General features: G+C 36.6%; 4 protein-coding genes across 7 annotated transcripts; 3 read left to right on the forward strand and 1 right to left on the reverse strand.

The window, feature by feature from the left end:
• Positions 1–3,090: 3,090 nt before the first annotated feature.
• On the forward strand, positions 3,091–4,272 carry LOC112176756 (auxin-responsive protein SAUR36). The gene has a single exon (XM_024314818.2). It carries the CDS (start codon positions 3,531–3,533, stop codon positions 4,041–4,043), a length of 513 nt encoding a protein of 170 aa, XP_024170586.1. The 5' UTR covers positions 3,091–3,530; the 3' UTR covers positions 4,044–4,272.
• Positions 4,273–8,170: 3,898 nt separating this feature from the next.
• Positions 8,171–8,887, forward strand: LOC112167162 (bidirectional sugar transporter SWEET6b). Its single transcript, XM_024304137.1, has one exon. It carries the CDS (start codon positions 8,171–8,173, stop codon positions 8,885–8,887), a length of 717 nt encoding a protein of 238 aa, XP_024159905.1.
• Positions 8,888–12,430: 3,543 nt separating this feature from the next.
• On the forward strand, positions 12,431–12,925 carry LOC112167171 (mavicyanin). The gene has a single exon (XM_024304148.1). It carries the CDS (start codon positions 12,431–12,433, stop codon positions 12,923–12,925), a length of 495 nt encoding a protein of 164 aa, XP_024159916.1.
• A 1,144-nt stretch (positions 12,926–14,069) lies between these two features.
• Positions 14,070–18,327, reverse strand: LOC112176784. 4 transcript variants are annotated; one of them, XM_024314878.2, is made up of 4 exons: positions 18,031–18,327; positions 16,473–16,573; positions 14,912–15,480; positions 14,070–14,812 (listed from the first exon to the last, which is right to left on the reverse strand). In XM_024314878.2, the coding sequence occupies exons 3-4, from the start codon at positions 15,413–15,415 to the stop codon at positions 14,336–14,338; spliced, it is 981 nt and encodes a 326-aa protein (XP_024170646.1). In that variant the 5' UTR covers positions 15,416–15,480; positions 16,473–16,573; positions 18,031–18,327; the 3' UTR covers positions 14,070–14,335. The 4 variants fall into 4 exon arrangements, with proteins under 4 accessions (XP_024170646.1, XP_024170634.1, XP_024170643.1 ...); XM_024314866.2 differs by having other exon boundaries at positions 16,473–16,623; XM_024314875.2 differs by lacking the exon at positions 16,473–16,573.

Consider the following 18,327-nt stretch of genomic DNA (forward strand, 5'->3'; position numbering starts at 1 on the left):
AAAAAAATACATAAATTGATTAAATTCACTAAAAACTCCACAAGAGGAAGAATATAAATAATTATATACTAGCCCCTTAACATGTGCTCCGCACATGTCAATTGGCTTTTATTTTTATTTTTTTAAATTAAAAAAACCCGCACATGTCAATTGGCTTTTATTTTTATTTTTTTAAATTAAAAAAAGTCACAGCAGTTTCTCTCCTCATTTTGAGGAAGTTTTTTTTTTTTCATGGGAGGAATTACAATCTTTTGAAATATAATATAGTCAATTGACTATCTTATCTTCATATAGAAATAATTTATAAATTTATTTATTAATATCTATATTATGTGAGGGCATACATGGTAGTTCAAAAATTTAACCATTCCCTCAAGAATTGGCTTAATTATATAAGATAATTCATGAATAATTAAATCCAATAATTAAAAAGCGAAATATTTCAAATTGTCTAATCCTATGATCAAATACGTCAAATGTCCAAATTTTCAAGAAGAAACATAGCACAATCGGGTTATACGAATTTACTTCCTGTTGGCGGGTTGACCCGTGGCCGACCCATTTATTAAATGGGTCATGGTGGGTTGACCCACTGCTGACTCGCTTTTTAATCATGCGGGTTCAACCCGCTTTATTTCTTGCCGGTTTCAAGTCATGTTATCAGGTCGTGTCGAAATTGATAGCCCTATCCAAAGGTGATGTTACAACATAGTAATTCTTAATTACTTGCTAGAATTTGAAAATAAGTCACTAAAAAAAATTAATAATTTCTCCACAGTTCTCACATAGCAAGATTTTAATGAGTTAGCACCGTGTGGTTGTCAAAAACAGGTGGCGTCACCGAAAATCAGTGGCAATGATGGTAATGTGGCAACAGATGTGGACGAGGGCAGAACTAGATTAGAGGTTTCTGTTATTGAGATATATATAAAGTCTGTTTTAGAGAGAACATCCTTGCTTTATTTTAACAATTTAAACTTTTATACTATTTTATACCAGTATATGACATAATTCAAAGATTTTAACCGTCGATCTTATAGATTTCTATGCAAGAATTATATCTACAAAAAAAAAAAAAAAATGAAAAGCATAATCATTTGGTCATTCAAAATTGTGTAAACAAAGGTAGTCTGATAGATAAAATTAAAATGAACATTGTGCTAGTCAAATGGTTAAATATTTTCTAATTTGACTAATCTTTTATAGGATTCATATCTAGCTATCTGCGTATGTAATCACATAATGAATGGTTTAAGTTATTAAACTGCATGAATATCCTCACATTTTAAGTTTAATGAGGTCATCTCTAAATTCTCCCATATATCTATACTATTATTAAGATAAGAGAACTCAATTAAAAAAAAAAAAAAAAGATAAGAGAGCTTGCTCTTCAAAACTGAATTTTTTTTATCAATTTAACCTTTATATATTAAAAAACTATGAAATATAATTAATCAATAGAGATATTATGATAAATTGTAAAATAAAATAATAAAAGAATAAAAAAAAAAACAAAAAATGTAATAGTTGTACGAATATTTAACTTCTCTCCATATATAGTGAGTGAGTCCTGCTAGTATATAGAATGACACGAATATTTATCTGTACTAAATTAGTAAGAAATTATATAAACCTTCGAGATATATAAAAACTCTTAGCCCAAACCAATTCTGATTTCTCTATATCGATTCATGCTTCGCAGTGAGAGAATCATACAAATACCTTTCCCACACACAACAACCAATATCCCATGAATAAATTCACATGAATACGTGACCAACTTCTTATAGCATTACAAACACGTTTCCGATTAGTACTCGAACTTTAAATGTTTTCCCCAGGGTAGTTATATTTCTTTTCTTTTTTCGTCCGAATATGGTAGTTATATTTCTAGAAACGTAGGTGACTAACTAAAAAAAAAAGATGGCGTAGGTAATGAGATGGCCTCTCTGACCTTATTTTAATGCCAGAAAATAAAAGAACCTGACAACATTAAAATCACATTGGTCAGTTGTGTACCCACAAGGTACGGGCAGTTGTCTCAGAAATCAAGTTTTTGTCGTTTTCCGAGGAAGGTAACATTTCCCCATGGTCGTGCGACACGTGTACACTTCAGTTCCTGCTTGGAACCTACGTGGTTCAATATCGGCAAGGCAAGTTAGGGTTTTGCTTTATTTTGTTCCAATCTGATTCAATAGTAAGAACAAACCCTTTGCCACGTTGACTATTAGAATATAGATCTTCTCCAACTCTGTTTGAATACAAAAATTGCACTTAAAGTCTTAAATGATTTTCAAGTTGGGAAATGGTTTATATGGATTTCTTGGTTTTGATTGACTTGGGGTTATGATCTAGAAGAGGGTTTAATGTATTAAGATCTAGGAAATGAATGGGAAATTTCTCTGCAAGATCGTCGAGTAAAATTAAATTCAGCGTGATGATTTTTAGGACAAAATTGAATGAGATCATTGAAAATTGATGACAAGAAAAATCGACCGACAACATAAAATATATGAACCAAATATTTTTCCAAGTTATGTAGTTATGCTTGACAATTGTCTGAAAAATAAGAAGATGAATTCTACCCCTCCCTAAGTTTTATGACATTTCTCTCTACTAGCAAATACAATATTTATCACTCTCTGATCAATTCAACTAGACAACCATCTAGGACGTGTTTTATTGGTTAAGACATCTATGTTCAACAAAAAATGGGTAAGAACTAAGAAGTTTTAAGTGGGAAACCCCCTTTTGATAAAAATAAAATAAAATAAATATTCATAATTAATAAGACCTCACCTTCTTAATAGTTGCAAGATTATGTCACACCATTGAACTTCACAATATTTTCTTCTCTATTTTAATTTTGTTTTTTATATGGTGAAGGTATTATTCCAAAAATTTAAGAGTAAATAAGGACTTTATTGCACCAGCATTGCATATACGGAATGTACCCCAACATAGCCGATCACTCAAATCAAGAACCTCCGTGTAGCTTTCCGACTATAGCCTTCTTCTCTAATCTTGACCCTTCCTTAATCTGACTTTTGACTCCCCCCATCTATTTAGACTCCCCACTCCACCGTTTTCTTCTTCCCATATTCGCGTGCCGACTCTTTCCAACTTGCCCACGCCTTTCCTTCTCTGCCCTTTCCTCCATTCTTGACCTTTAAAACCATTTCCCTTATAAACTCAACAGACACTTTCTCATTCTCATCTCTTCACCAAACCAATTCCACCACCAAAAGCCAAAACCAAAATCAAAGAGTCAAGAGCAAAGGAAATAGCAACCCATTGGGTATTTCTGATATTTTGATGAAATCCCATTTGAGTGCTATAAATCTTGATCATGTCCAACATACCTACTTCTCTCTCTGAAATCTGCTTAACTCTTTCCCGACTTACCATGTCCGAGGCAGACCCTTGGCCCTTTTCTTGAAACCTTACTTCAATCTAAGCAAAACCCATTATCTCTCACAAACCCGAAAACTCAAACACCCAATTCCTCAGTTTCCATTCTTTTGCCGAGTATGAGAAAGATCAGAGGAATCAAGCTCGGAAAACGACTCTGCCGGGTCACCCGATGGTTCTTCTTCCGAAAACCCACGACCCGACCCGGATACCACCGGCTGAGCCCGCCTTCATCTCCGCCGTGCAAGTACAAGCCGATTGCCAAGCTACTCACTTGGGGTCGCCAGCTGAGTACCGGAGCTAAATCTCTATGTTGCGGTAAACCCGGGTCGGGTTATATGCAGCTGGGTCAGAACCCGGTTGAGCAAACCAAGCCGGTGACGGTCCCCAAGGGACACCTGGCGGTCTACGTGGGTCAAAAAGACGGCGACTTTCACCGTGTTCTGGTGCCTGTGATTTACTTTAACCACCCACTCTTCGGTCAGCTTCTGAAAGAGGCCGAGCAAGAATACGGGTTCACCCACCCGGGTGGAATCACCATACCCTGTCCGATTTCGGACTTTGAGAGCGTCAAGACCCGGATCGCCGCCGGGTCGGGTCACCGCAGGCTGATCTGGAAACGCAACTCCTGAAAAATATGGTGGCTCTTATGATGATGACGAAATTATTCCCAATTGATAGTGATGTTCACGAAATTTTGTGTAGTTTTTAGTGGCCTTTAATTTTTTTTTTTTTTACTATGTAATAGCTTTTTTCTAGGTGTATATAAATATGGAAAGAATTTTTCTTTTATTGCTAGTGATTGAGTTATGTGGTTGATAATGATGAGAAGATGATAATGACATTGATTTATTTTGGGTATTTTGATGTGAAGGCATGCACAACATGATAAAAATGGTGAGGCTCGCAGGACCTTGACTTGTTCTGCGGGTCTATTCCTTTTGTTGATTCAATGGGCGGAATTTTTATCGATGTGTGACATACACTACGTTTTCTCACAGTTAAATTAGCTGGTACAAGGTGATTGGAAACGTAAGAGAGTTGGGGACTGGAGATAGTGATTGATTGTTGTGATCGGAAATGTGCTGTGGATGTAAATTGTGTGCAAGTCTTTGCAACCATTTTGAAACCTCATCAAGACGACAAGACTAGTTAAAATAGGTCTAGGTTTGGTAGCTTAAATGAAATTTGCAAATCTGAAAATTCTGGGGAAGAAGATGAAGTGAGTGCAGGCTATTTTGCAGGGTCTTGACTCTTCGTGTACGCTTGGCTTCTGCATGTTCATTTTGATTTTGGTGTAATTTTTATCTCTCTAAATTTTAGATTGTACATGACATGTATTAAACCATTAAGTTCTGATGCCTGTGGTAGTGTGCAAGTTTTCTGATTCCACTTCCACATGTCACAGATTCTATTAGAAGTGAAATTACGTACGTCTCTCCCCGTGGCCTGTGCTTTTATTTCATGGTTCAGCCCAACTGGGAGGTTGTTACTCAACCTCTTCCCTTCAAGGTTTTAACTTCCTTAGGTCAGTACAAGAGAACTTTTCTAAATTCATGTTGTTCTTCATTGGGCTTGTTATTTGTGTTATTTTCAGTATTTCATAGAAATATACTTCCTATGTGTGAGATATAAACCATACTTCATGAATGAATTAAGTTTTGGAAGGTTTGTAATAACTGGCAATGAATTCACAACATGCATAACTCGATAATCAAATCATAATGTTCATCATGTTTTGGTTAAAAACATTTTCTGAGCCTAATTAACGATAGTTTGCAACTTCACACGCTAATAATGCTATTCTTTGTACATTTGAAATGGTGTGAATGTCATTTGAGCATTCTTTCAAATATTTTTCCCATTCTACTCTTTGTATGTATGCCTATATTAGACTATATTAAAATATCGGAAGCTCTGTCACATCAACTTGTCCTTCATACAATTCAATACCAACACAAATATTGTATTCTCCACAGTTCCAAAGTTTCTGGCCAACTGACTTATGAGATTCCCATTTGATATATAGAATTTTAGTGAGAGATTTCAATACAATCAAAGTGTCAAGTACGAATTTGGTACCTCCATTTAGGTTGATTGGGAAAACAAGGTATAGAATCTAATTTTGCCTAAATATTTTCTTGTCCAGTTGCCCCTGCTTTTCTTAAGAAAAAGGATCTTGATCGATCTGGCACCATATAAGTGTCCTAGCTTTTGTTGTGGAGAATCTCATGTTAGAATCAATTGATTATTGATGTAACCAGATCTCCACCAGCTCCACCAGAAATTGGCCCTTTATTCCTTAGTGATAGTTAATGCGCTTATACTTTGCTTGACTTAAAAACTTATATGTCACATAAGATGGAAGGAACAGTACAGGTCAATTAATTACTTGAATGACCAGTCTTAGTCTTGCGCTTAATATGGTGTATTTTGCTTGAGGAAATGGTATTGATGCATGGTCTGTGGTGACGGTGTGATTGAGTTTGAGTTTGATTATGGCGTTGACAGATTTATAAAAAACCATGTTTGGGCAAATCGAGAACTTATCAAACTACACCGGAGGAGATGTTTGTCCCGGATTGCACACTCTGTGTGCCTTGTCTGGCCTAGCGAGGCGGCGAGCTGTTTGCTTGATCAAATGGACGCAACCTCCTAGTGGCAGGATGAAACGTAGTGTCGCCGGATTTATCTCCGTTGTGCGGCAACATAGTGGGAAAGCTGTGTTATTTGTAATGATGCATATTCATGATAGAGTTATCTTTCCGTTATGTCACCGCTGTGTCAAAGCAAATAGAGTAGCAATTCGTGCACTCTTTGCTAATGGTGCTTGTTAGAAACTTAGAATACATAGACTTTATGGAGACTCCTGATATTATTTCGGGATGTTCTCTTAATGCTTATTGTAATATGGAGTTTAGACTCTACATCCTCCCCATGCATACTGCAGTTTCATTAATCAAGGGAGGGCAGCTGCACCAGCCTCTTTCAAAAAAAAAAAAAAAAAAAGCGCTTAAACGGTATGGATATGAGTTTATACAACGTAAATTTGAAACTTTCATCTTAATAGCTTGAATAGGCAAAAATGAAGAGAAGCATATTGTTGTAGTCCCCGCGGCCCCGGGACAAAATTCAGAATTAGAAATATGTACATCTCATTTTTTGAAGTACATTAGTTATACCATGTCTCAATGTTTTGGGTTTAAACATGAAAACTGTTTTATCATTATGATTTAGAGAAGGGACAAGAATATTTAGTAAATCACGGTCCGTTAGTAAACATTACTTTGCACATGCCATAGAAGTCAAGACAGAAACATTATACGATTCACCTAAAGAAATTGAAATTATCTAGTCGAAAAAAAAAATTTGAAATTACAAAAATACAAACATTATTTGCTTAACCTACATAAATTGAATCACAAAAGAAACAACGCTGAAATAAGAGGGACGAATCCAAGCAGCAAGAGTATAGAGAGTTGGAGCAGTAAGCCAGTAACATTGCTTGGAGTCTTGGAGTTGACCTGGTGCAGGGCTGGGACTCGCAACCAAATGATGATCAGGTATCGGCAGTGACTTTGACGTGAAGTTTTTGTTCGGCTTGGCAGTGACCAGGTTCCTTAAGAGTCATAGCACACCACTCTGGTTCGAAATTCTTACCGCCGATAAAGTAATAGTCTAGGTTGATTCTTAACAGTGAACACTGATAGCATCAGATCCAGTATCGTAAGCAGCGATAGGGGGCCTAGTGTTGAATTATACTTCATCTGTGACTTGCATCAAATCGGAATATCTTATCATAAGCAAAAACTAATGTATCTCCAACATGAAACTTTTGTGGAAGTCCAATTATTATTTGTAATCAGCAAAGATACTCCACCCATTGGAGTAGCCTACATTGTAAATTAACAACCACAGCTCGATCTGTAAATGACCCTAGATGTAAAGGATCCGGAACAAGTGCCCAAAAGCGCCACTTTAACTAATAAGATCAGGATGGTATTTCTCATAGCCATGACCAAATACAAAGATAGAACGAGAAAAGAAGTGCGTAAGGAATCACAAATCGACTCTGAACATTACAATTGAAAGTTTGAGTGAAAGATATTATTTTATCCTAGTTGGGGACTGGAAAGGTTTCCAATTCTGAACTAATTAATGATGAAGTTCAAATTTGTAAATCCTACATTGTATAGGAGTTGCGCGCAGGAGTTTTTGGTCAAAGGACCTTGTAGGGTCGGAAGAGGAAGACTCGTGAGATTGCTTCGCAAATTATCGCAGTAAAATGTAAATTCCTCGTGAGGAATTATCGAACTACAGGAGGATGTGTTAAACAATTATGGCATCTCAAAAGCTTGAACCGTAAGAAAATGGAGTTAACAATGCAATTTGGATTACATATTTCTAACATCTAACGTGCTACATAATTGGAAACATTTTCAGTCCCCAACTAGGCCAACACACTAAAAAGAGAGAAAAAAATAAAATAAAATAAAATAAAAAATTTAAAAGTCCCTCCTACACAGGTCGTAGGATTTGCAAGTTTGGACTCAATCTGGTTTTACAAATCCTTCTAGGAAGAAATCTACTTCTCTAACATGGTAAAGAATTGGAAACCTTTTCAGTGCTCAACTAGGTTAACAAACACTTTATATAAATAGGGGAAGGGTGGCTACATTATCTTCATTCATTCAATACTCGATATCTTTCTCATATTTTCAGTCACATATATATTTTCTTTGTCATTTTCCTCGCAAAGATGGTGCACACAGATGCTAGGTTCGTTGTCGGTGTGGTTGGAAACGTGATCTCTGGTGGCCTTTTCCTCTCCCCAATTCCTACTTTCATACAAATATGGAGAAAAAAAGATGTGGAAGCTTTCGATCCAAAACCTTACCTTACAACAGTGTTGAACTGTTTGTTCTGGTGTTACTACGGATTGCCATTCGTTAATCCAAACAGCATTTTAGTTGTCACTATTAATGGAATTGGGCTATTTATAGAGCTCATATATCTGATCATATTCTTCTATTATGCCGCAGCAAAAGGACGAAAGAGGGTTGTTACATACTTTATATGCGAACTTACTTTATTTGGGGCTCTAGTGGCTGCAACTATGTTGGCAATACCTGAGCATAAGATGGTGATGAATCGACATTTGAGGGCTGTCATAGTTGGTGTGATCTGCGATTTTTTCAATGTTCTTATGTATGGCTCTCCTTTGTTCAACTTGAGAGATGTCATTAAAACTAAGAGTGTGAAATATATGCCATTCACTCTCTTAGTGGCGAACTTCCTGAATGGTTGTTGCTGGACATCCTATGCTCTTATTGGAAAAGTGGACTACTTCATTTTGATTAGCAACGGTCTCGGTGCAATTTTTGGAGCACTTCAATTGATAGTTTATGCAAGATACTACAGAACTACACCAAAAGATGAGACTACAAATGAAGTGCAACTTTGTACTAATGTCTAATTATGACTTATCCATCTAATCATAATCGCTTCAAAATTATAGGTTCTTAGTTTAATTTTCATATTTTATAAGTACTATTGATCTTTTTCCGATAAATTTGTAGTTTTGATCAAGTATGTATAAAATTTGCTTCTGCATTCAAGTAATTGAGTTGTATTGATATTGAGAATTTCATACTATTTAATGATGTTTAAAAAACAAAAAACGCGGCATCATATTAGAAAAGAGAATAAATTCAAGTACATTTATTTTAGACATTTTTGATATTGAGTATCTACAATAAATCAAATAGAACACTTAAAATTAGATGGAAAAATTCCAATTGTACAACCAAATTGATGACACAATATAATCTCAATTCCACAATTAATCCGTGCCATTGAGGTGAAAACCTATTCAAGCCAAGCAGAGCTTGATCTCAGAAAAAACTTATCTGAGCTTGAGCAGGCCTTGAGCTCGATAAAAAACCACCATTGTGTTGCTTGAGCATTATGATAAATGCCTCAATTGGGACAGAACTATTTAATGATTCGATAATATATAAGATAAGTGTTTCATAAAATTGTGCTACACCAAAGTACTTGCAAGATGTCTTATTTTAGGGGAGAATATCATTTATATCTATTACAAGCCTCCGAAACTTATGGAAAATTTGTTCCAGAACCATCCGAAACGAAGGAAAGGATCCGAAACTCTAGGGATAACATTTCTAACTATCATATTGTTGCTATTTTTATGGCAGGTATGACTAAAATTAACTGTCGCTCTCCAACAAAATTGTGGTGTTGATGAGGAGCTCCATAAAAAAATGGCAGAAGTAATCTAAAAACGAAAGGGTTATGTCTGTTAAAACGAAAAGGCTTTTAACATATCGTCCTCAGGAGAGTGAGAAACAGAGAAGACAACGTCACAAAAAATTTGATGAATCATGACTTCGTTACGAAGATCATCCATGTCCTTCAGGAGGCAAGGCTCTTCAGGCCGCATTTGGGAAGATAGGCTTCAAATAGTAGAACATAAGTCCGGCCACGCTCAGGCCATCTTTTCCGGTGACAAAAGCAACGACGAGGATCTCCGAAATCTTGATGGAAGATTCCAAGACAGACGGCATGTTGATTTAGGTTCTCCATCGAGTCCGTCTACGTCTACGCCTAATTCAAAGCAAGAACAAAAGGCAGCTCAAAGATGTGCTCTTTCTTCCATTTTTGGGCGATGTATGGGGTCTCCTACGGCAGCCTAGCTAAGGATCTTAGGTTTGTATGTGATGATGAACGTACATCGTAAAACTCCATAGCTTTAATCTCTTAAGTTCATCTTCCTATTACATTAATCGTCTTTAATATTATGCAGATATGCCGTGTTGTTTGTTATAAAGATAGAGTTTTCAAATCCCAACTCTTATATGTATATGAATCATCGAACTTTTACTTACATTATTGGAAACCAGTAATTGAGGCCAAATCATCTTAACTCTTTAGAGATGGGCGGGGATCTGACACCCTCAACCACTACGTAAATGATCGACATAATTCATCATAGCGTCTAGAGGTTCAATCATCGGGTCACTTATCTAAGGGTCTTGCCGGATGGTCGGATATGCCGGTTAGTTGGCATCTTGACGCAGACGGATTGATAACTAGGTTTACCAGCAATAAACCTAAAATAAAGATTTTGGAGTCCACCAGAGATAAAAGAGAAAATTCTCAATTTTGATTGATAATATGATAAAAGATAGTTCTGCAGCCGTTTAAGGTTGCTTATATATGAGAAAAGAAACCCTAGGGTGACTAACAATGAAACCCTAAAGCCCACGGATTAAAACAAAACAAATCCAAAATAAACTAGAAAACCTAAAATAAAAAGAATGTAAAACTAACATAAAAATATTAAATCACGAATCGGATAATTAAGACGATACATTTTGGCTTAAATCTGATAGGGCTCACAAAAGTGAGTCTTGAAGATCTCGTCGTTCCCATTCTGGAAAGGTATCATGCGTTTCAAACGGACATTCTGACCAAAAGTTAGTCAAATCTGATTCAAAATCAAAACCTGACTTTTTGTACGAGTAACTCGAAAGGTCCAAAACCAAATCTTCTTGAATATTCCAGCGGCTAATAATCTCATTACGCGTGAGTTACCTATTTTCCAATCACTCTTCTTAATTCTACGCTGCTTCTTTGCTTTTATAGTTTTCTGGCTAAACTGGGCACATTCTCGTCCTACATCACATTTATGCTCAAGTTTATCTCAAACAATTACTGTATAATCTTCTTGGGGAATCAACAATGTCTTTGTTGCTGCCGATAGATGAGGACACTAACATTAACTTCTATTTTTCACTGAACTATCAAAATCCTTTATGACTGAACTATTATAATCCATTTGATACAAAATTTATAAATTCTTTCTTGGGCTCTGTGTCGAAGAACTTACAAATGTCTCTAACAATTTTTTTTCTTTTTCTAAGTGCATGTACAACACGCAGGCGTCGTTAAACAGAACTGCCTTGCAGTATTGAACCATATTCCACTTTTTGAACACAAAGAATTGAACCAAACCAAACTATCAATCATTGTTGGCCTGTTTGGTTAAGCAGAATAGCGCGCTATTAATTGTTTATGTGAGTTGTTGGGTGGGTAAAGTAAATCAAATAAAATGAAAAGAAAATAAAACGCTTCAACCATTCAACGTATGATCAATTAATAAATAACCTATTTAATCAAGCACATAGGCAACAAATTGGGGGACACCTATAGGGAGGTACAAAGGAACAAATTGAAGCATGTTAGTAACTGACAGAAAAAAATAGCTAGCAAGGTAGCTAGGTGATTGACATTGATCTCACCTAATTTCTACTATCTCTTTTGTTCATGCAAACTAAGCCACCTCATTGTTTGAGCAGTGCAGTGCTGCTTAGTTTCCGTATTGATGAAGACGTCTGCTCAGGTCTCTGTATAGAGAGAGATGGATCGAGTAGCAATCAAGAATGGACAAATATATTGCCAAGACATTCAAAAGATATTAGGAAAAATGTTCTGGTGCCAGGAGTTGAACCTGGAATCTCAAATCTTTAGAGAAATTTCATGAGCTACACCGGAGGTTGTATTAAGTTAGAATTCCTAATGCCTTTATAGATATTAGACAAGGAACATAGATCATTAATTTACTACTTGTATATCGCCCATGCACAATGCGTTTGTGGTTTGTCTTCTTAGCTAGGTCATGTGGTCTTTGATGCTTCTGTCACTTGTGTTTGGGGTCTACAACTCCTACCCAAAGTAGGCTTAGGGTTTCTTTCTTTTGGACCGTAATCCTTTCTTTGTTTGGCTTTACAAATCCTTATTCCTCCAGGAGAAGTCTGTGTTTCCAACATCCAATAGAATTGGAAACTTTATCTAGAAAGAGACCTATATATAAATGCGGAGGGTGGCTACAATATCATTCATTCACATTTTCAGTCCCATATCTGTATCTTTGATCTTTGTGATTTCCTGCACACCCCTTTGTCTTGTTCTCACCAACTCTCGTGTTTGTTTCGTAATGGCTTTGAGAAATACAATCCTGATTTTCTGTGTTGCAACGGCTTTTCTGAGCACTTGTTCTGGTGCAACTGCATCGGGGGCTGTATACAGAGCAGGGGTTGTTTACCATGTTGGTGACTCCAGTGGGTGGAGTATCTTTCCTGACTACAATAATTGGACTTCCACAAAAAACTTTCATGTGGGAGATACTTTACTTTTTACCTACGATAAGATGTTCCATAATTTGATGCAAGTCCATGGGAAAGATTACCAATCGTGCAACACTAAGTCGCCCATGGTCGTCTATGATACTGGATCTGATGCTATAAATCTTAAGAAACCTGGCGACTATTATTTCATCTGTGGTAGAAACTTCGAACCTGAGTGGTATGCTATGACTCTCAAGGAACCCGGCCACTGCCAAGCCGGGCAAAAACTTCACATCAAGGTCACTCTACCGATACCAAATCATCATATGGTTGCAAGTCCCATCCCAGCACCAGCACCCAAGTGATGGTACGAGTTCAAATCCAAGCAATGATGCTGCTCCAAACTCTACTATTTAACTGCCGTTTCTTTCATAGTTTTAGTTTCTTTAAGTTGGGCAAACAATGTTATTTTAAGTTCAATTCCAATTCCAATTCCAAAGTGAGAAAAAACTGATTGATGAATTGCAGTAGGTAGTGTGCTAGTCATTGAGATCTGTACGAGTTTGTCGCTTTTTTGTGTGTTCAGTGAACTATGTAACTTGACAAGTGATAAATGAAGAGTAATGCTTTAATAAAGAATAGATTGTGTTATTCAGTTGCATTTATAATTGAAATAAAGAATAAATATGCTTTAATTTAGAAATTTAGATAGTGCTATCTGGTTTTCTTGGTACTGCCATTTGATTTATTGTAAGTTAGAAAAATGCAACGATCAACAAAGGCCATTGATCACTATGAACAAAGGCCACAGAGCTCACTAATATGCCCAAGAAATGCAGAGTGGACATTTTGTGAAGACTTTGCAGAATCTCCCTGAAAACTACCAGTAAGCCAGCCTAGGTTCAATAACTTGTTCTTGACCCAGATTAGCTGAAAACCCTTCAATCTTTATCAATTCTTAATAAGTTCTATCAGAAAGGGGGTGTAGGCATGGATTCGATCACAGTTAACCTCAAAAATAAATAATGATCAGTAATTTCCAAATCATACAAACATGCAACTAGAGCCAAGTAGTAGTAGGGGACATATCTCTATTGGAGTATTGGTTAGGAGCCCATGACCAAATTACCTTGGCAATTCATTGTATTCTACTCTCTTTTCTGTTTGTTCCATTACCAAGATAGCAAAATGTCTACTGTAGGCTTGCCAAGTAATCAAATTTACATATTTCCAATCACAGTTTTGTAATTTTGTATAGCATTATAAAAAAATCTGTCACGACATGATAATCTGAACAAATAAGTTTCTAACACATAATACACGCCTAGCCACTCAAGAACACAATAAACATTATACAAAATATAGAACATAACTAAAAATTAAAAAAATAAATTTTGCATAATGTTAGAAACTCCTAATCATCGCGGAGAGTTGTACAATATTAAGAACTTTATCCTGTGATGTACAATTTAACTTGGAACACCACAACATTACACAGCAGTGAGCAAGGATGAAAAAGGAAAGCTAACAATATCATCACTTCAACCATCTAGTTTAGTTCTGAGCATTGAATTCAAAAGTTATGGTTCAGGTGGATGAATAAACAAATTTACAGAACTACTCTTAGTTATCGACTATCAAATCCTACAGACATGAACTGAAGTAAACTTCAAAATCAACTAATTGAAATAAAAGAAGACAAGAAGAATTAAAGAGGTAGATGGTGCTCAAATACTCTGGCTAGAAATGTATCAATCATGCCATGGCAATAGCATTCATTGTTTGCCATTTGCTGATTCCATTTCTTTTCTGACTTCATGAAAATTGGAAAGCATCAACGATCGCATGTTAGCAATCTCTACAAGCGCTTCAAGTGCAGTTTCGAATGAGAGCTGAGCCGCCCGTAGCTTGGGGGAAACCAAAGCGCCAAACACCGAAAGTGATTTAAACCGCTCCTTCTGAAGTTGATGTTGATAATCATCTTCAGCTGTAACTGGAGCTGAATCTCCATCCTTGTCCTTTCTTTGTCTTAGCTGCGGACTCGCATCTCTATGTGGAGCTCCATTTCCATTATCAGAGGAGGCCCATTTCAGCAATGTAAAATGATGAATTTCCCCTAACCCTGCTCCTGGATTGGATTGTTTGCTGACTTGCAAAAAAGTAGCAGCCGAGTGGGGCTTCATATCCAACACAGCACTGCTCACCCGTGACCCACCCATTGAATGGCGCGCACTTGCTAGTTGCAGCCATCCCTGTTTGTGTCGGAGTGAGATTCCAATTTCATGTTACTCTTACAATATAAGTCAAAGAAATGCATTGAAATATACCGATAAATTTTAGTAAAATTATACCTGCCGAAGTGTCCAAGACAATGAATCCAATAGTGTTAAATACCCATCCATTGAATCTAGGAATTGCAATGCATTTTCATTGAATCTAGGGTCTCCCAAGCTATCTAGTCCTTCTTCTTTCAAGCTCTGTGATTTAGGCTCTTCCTCTTCCAAGCTCTGTAATTTAGGGTTCTCTTCTTTCAAGCTCTGCGATTTAGGGTCTTCTTCCAAGCTGTTTAACGTAAGGTCTTCTTCTAAGCTGTGCGACTTACATTCCTCTTCTTTCAATCTCTGTGATTTATGGTCTTCTTCTTTCAAGCTCTGTGATTTAGGATCTTCTAGTGATTTAGAACTGTCTTCTTTCAAGCTCTGTAATTTAGTATCTTCTTCTTCCAAGCCCTTTGGTTTAGGGTCTTCTTTCAAGCTCTGTAATTTAGTATCTTCTTCTTCCAAGCCCTTTGGTTTAGGGTCTTCTTCCAAGCTCTGCAATTTAGGATTGTCCTCTTTCAAGCTCTGTGCTTCCATTGAGAATATTCAGTAGCACAACCTCTTACTTATAGATTCCTAAGCCATTGAATAATTTGGGTTTTCTGCACATTTGAATTTTCTTAGTTAGCAACTTTTTGCCATCTAATAAATTCAATCATCAATTCAGTTTGCTTCAATGTTTTCTTTGGGGGATCAAAGATACTTCCCATCGAACCATTAGCAAGTCCGATAATGCTTACAGCTAAGTTAAAAAAATCTAGCACCTCAGTGAGGAATACCTGAAGAAACTAAACATAGAACGAGGGGAAAATAGCAACAAGAACTAAGTTGTTCCTCTAAGAAGAAGACTCTTGCTAATTGAATAAATCATCTACACCAGTTCAGTTCATTCAGGGGATCTATAATCACCTTTTCTTTTTTCTTAAACAACAGCAGAATGGGAAGCAAGAAAGAGCTAACTTTTATAACCGTTGTCATGCAAAAGAGCTTAGCCAAACACACAACCTCAGACCCACCAAGAGAATCATACAACATGAACCCCAACCAGAAATTTGCAGCTAAATATCAGCTCCACAATTTCAAACTAACAATCATAAATGTTCAGACAAAACAGACTATTGCCACCAACAAATACCCCAACTGTTCCTTCAGATGATTCTCCATGCAACCCAATGACCAAGTATAGTTTAAAGAATGATAATAGAAATAGAAACACAAACAAAAAAATGGAAAATCTCACAACACTAACCATTGTTAAGTCTGTTTCCTACCCAAAACTAAGCAATTTGTTGCAATACGATAAAAAATAAAAAAAAATCAATACGCTCAAGCATGCAAACCCAATAACAGAAAAATCTACAAATTGCACTTAAAAATCAAATCAACAAACACATCCACTACAGATCCAGTACATGCCTACATGATCTCTCATCAATGTCTATAAGCTAAGAAGAAATACCCAGCAAACCAACCCAGCCATCCCCAATCTCAGGGAGTTGTGCATCGGCGACGAATAACCAAAAGAAATTAAAATAAAAAATAAAAAAAATCCGAACCAAATCATATAATGTGAAAAACAAAAAGGGTGGCTGACCTGAGGAGAGAGGTGGCGTCACAAAAGAAAGTTGATGGGAGTGGGGGGAGGAGAGGTTTCTAATTTTGTTGGGGAGACAAAGATCCAGTCTTTTCCCTTCTCTGAGGAGGAGGTGGGAGAGAATGAGCACACTGGACAGACTGGTATAGGCCTATTTTCCGAGTACAATTATTAGAAAACCAGTCATTCATAAATACTAGGCATTGACCCCCGCGCGATGCTGCGGGTGTGTTATATTTCAAACTACAGCAATTACAAATGTTCAAAATATTATATAAGTAACTAAAGTATCTTTTACAGATTCCAGAATTTGGTATGTTAACCAGATATGCACATATTTCAAAAAATTAGATATGCTAACCAAAGTAGGTTTTATATACATATTGCAAAAATGGTTAGATTTAGGAAAAATGTTCTATGTTTGTAGTTAGAACCAACTATTTTACATTAACTCCTCTGACGTGTCTTCAGTTGGTTATGTCATGTCTGCTGCATCTCTCTTATTTGAAAGTCATTAATAATCATATTAACATGAAAGTAGAGTGAAAGATTGAATGCATATGCAAATTGCTGATTTGAAATCTCAGATTGATATGTATGAATGAATGAGGTGAAAGCTTATGAAAGACGGACAGAAGGACAACCATATTTAAACCAGCCTAGCATAAACACAAATAATGTATGTCTGTAAGAGAGGTTGGGCCTCTATATTTCTTCTTAGCTAGCTAGAGCTAATCATCGAAGTTTCGTGATGCAACAACTCTCCACCTTTCCCTTCCTACAATGATCACTATGACAACCAACTACCACCCCACAAAAAGCTGGATATTATCTTATCTGAAGATTTCCAATATCCCATTTAACTTCTTTGACAGCCGCAAACTCCCTCTTTCCAACTCCTTTCCAGTGCCTAACCACTCACCTCAATGTATAACAACAAAAATCCCTCCCTGTAATGCCGCCTTATTTACTCAGAATGAGAATCACTTACCTCCTATAGGCTATGCAGATAACCATATGCGAAGAAAAAACTCGTAATTGGATCCTCATGGACCCTGCAAATCAGTAAAACCAGAACAGGGCTTTGCCAAAGATACCACCTTCCTTCACAAAGGTAGCACCTTTACGGCTTTACCATCCTACAACATTCATTGTCTCCTATATCATCTCTAGTATTCACCTACGCGATTCAATCGACCAACAAACAAACAAACACAATTCCTTCATATATAATTAATCACTAATCGATACGAAAACCAAATCGATGCAAACCTAATTAGGCCTATTTCAGCGTCACAAACTTTTTTGTTTTCACAGCAGGGGCTCTTAATCTTAACAATTTTTAGGTTATGAAAGAATATGAAAATAAATCTTGTTTTTTTATTTGAAATATAGCGAAACAAAAAACAGAATTAGGCATCAACGGAAGCTCGAATCAGAGCCAAAATCTCCAAAACACCTAGCAAGATACAAACTTTGACATCAAATTAGAGATTCTTTTCAATATGTTCAAAATCCTGTACCGGACATTAGAGAAGATGATGAGGAAAAGGAAGACCTGGAAAATCCAAATTCGAAAGCACCAAACACCGATCAGTCTGTGATTCTAGCTTCGATCAACAACCAATGGCAGAAACTCTGAACTCTCTCTCAACTCCTTCGTCTTCTAAGCAGAACTGTCTCTCCCAATTGAAATTTGAAAGATCCGTACGGTTTAAAGCGAGGGGAGTAGGAGAGCGAGAGAAAGGAGAAAACAATTCGGTTTTGGAGGAAGGAGAGAGAAAAAAAACATTCCGGTCTGGGAGGCAGAAGGGAGGTAGAGAGAGTGAATGGCAGAGCCGTGTAAAAAAAAAAA

The sequence above is a fragment of the Rosa chinensis genome, chromosome 1 (genome assembly GCF_002994745.2).
Source record: "Rosa chinensis cultivar Old Blush chromosome 1, RchiOBHm-V2, whole genome shotgun sequence".
Classification (NCBI taxonomy): domain Eukaryota; kingdom Viridiplantae; phylum Streptophyta; class Magnoliopsida; order Rosales; family Rosaceae; genus Rosa; species Rosa chinensis.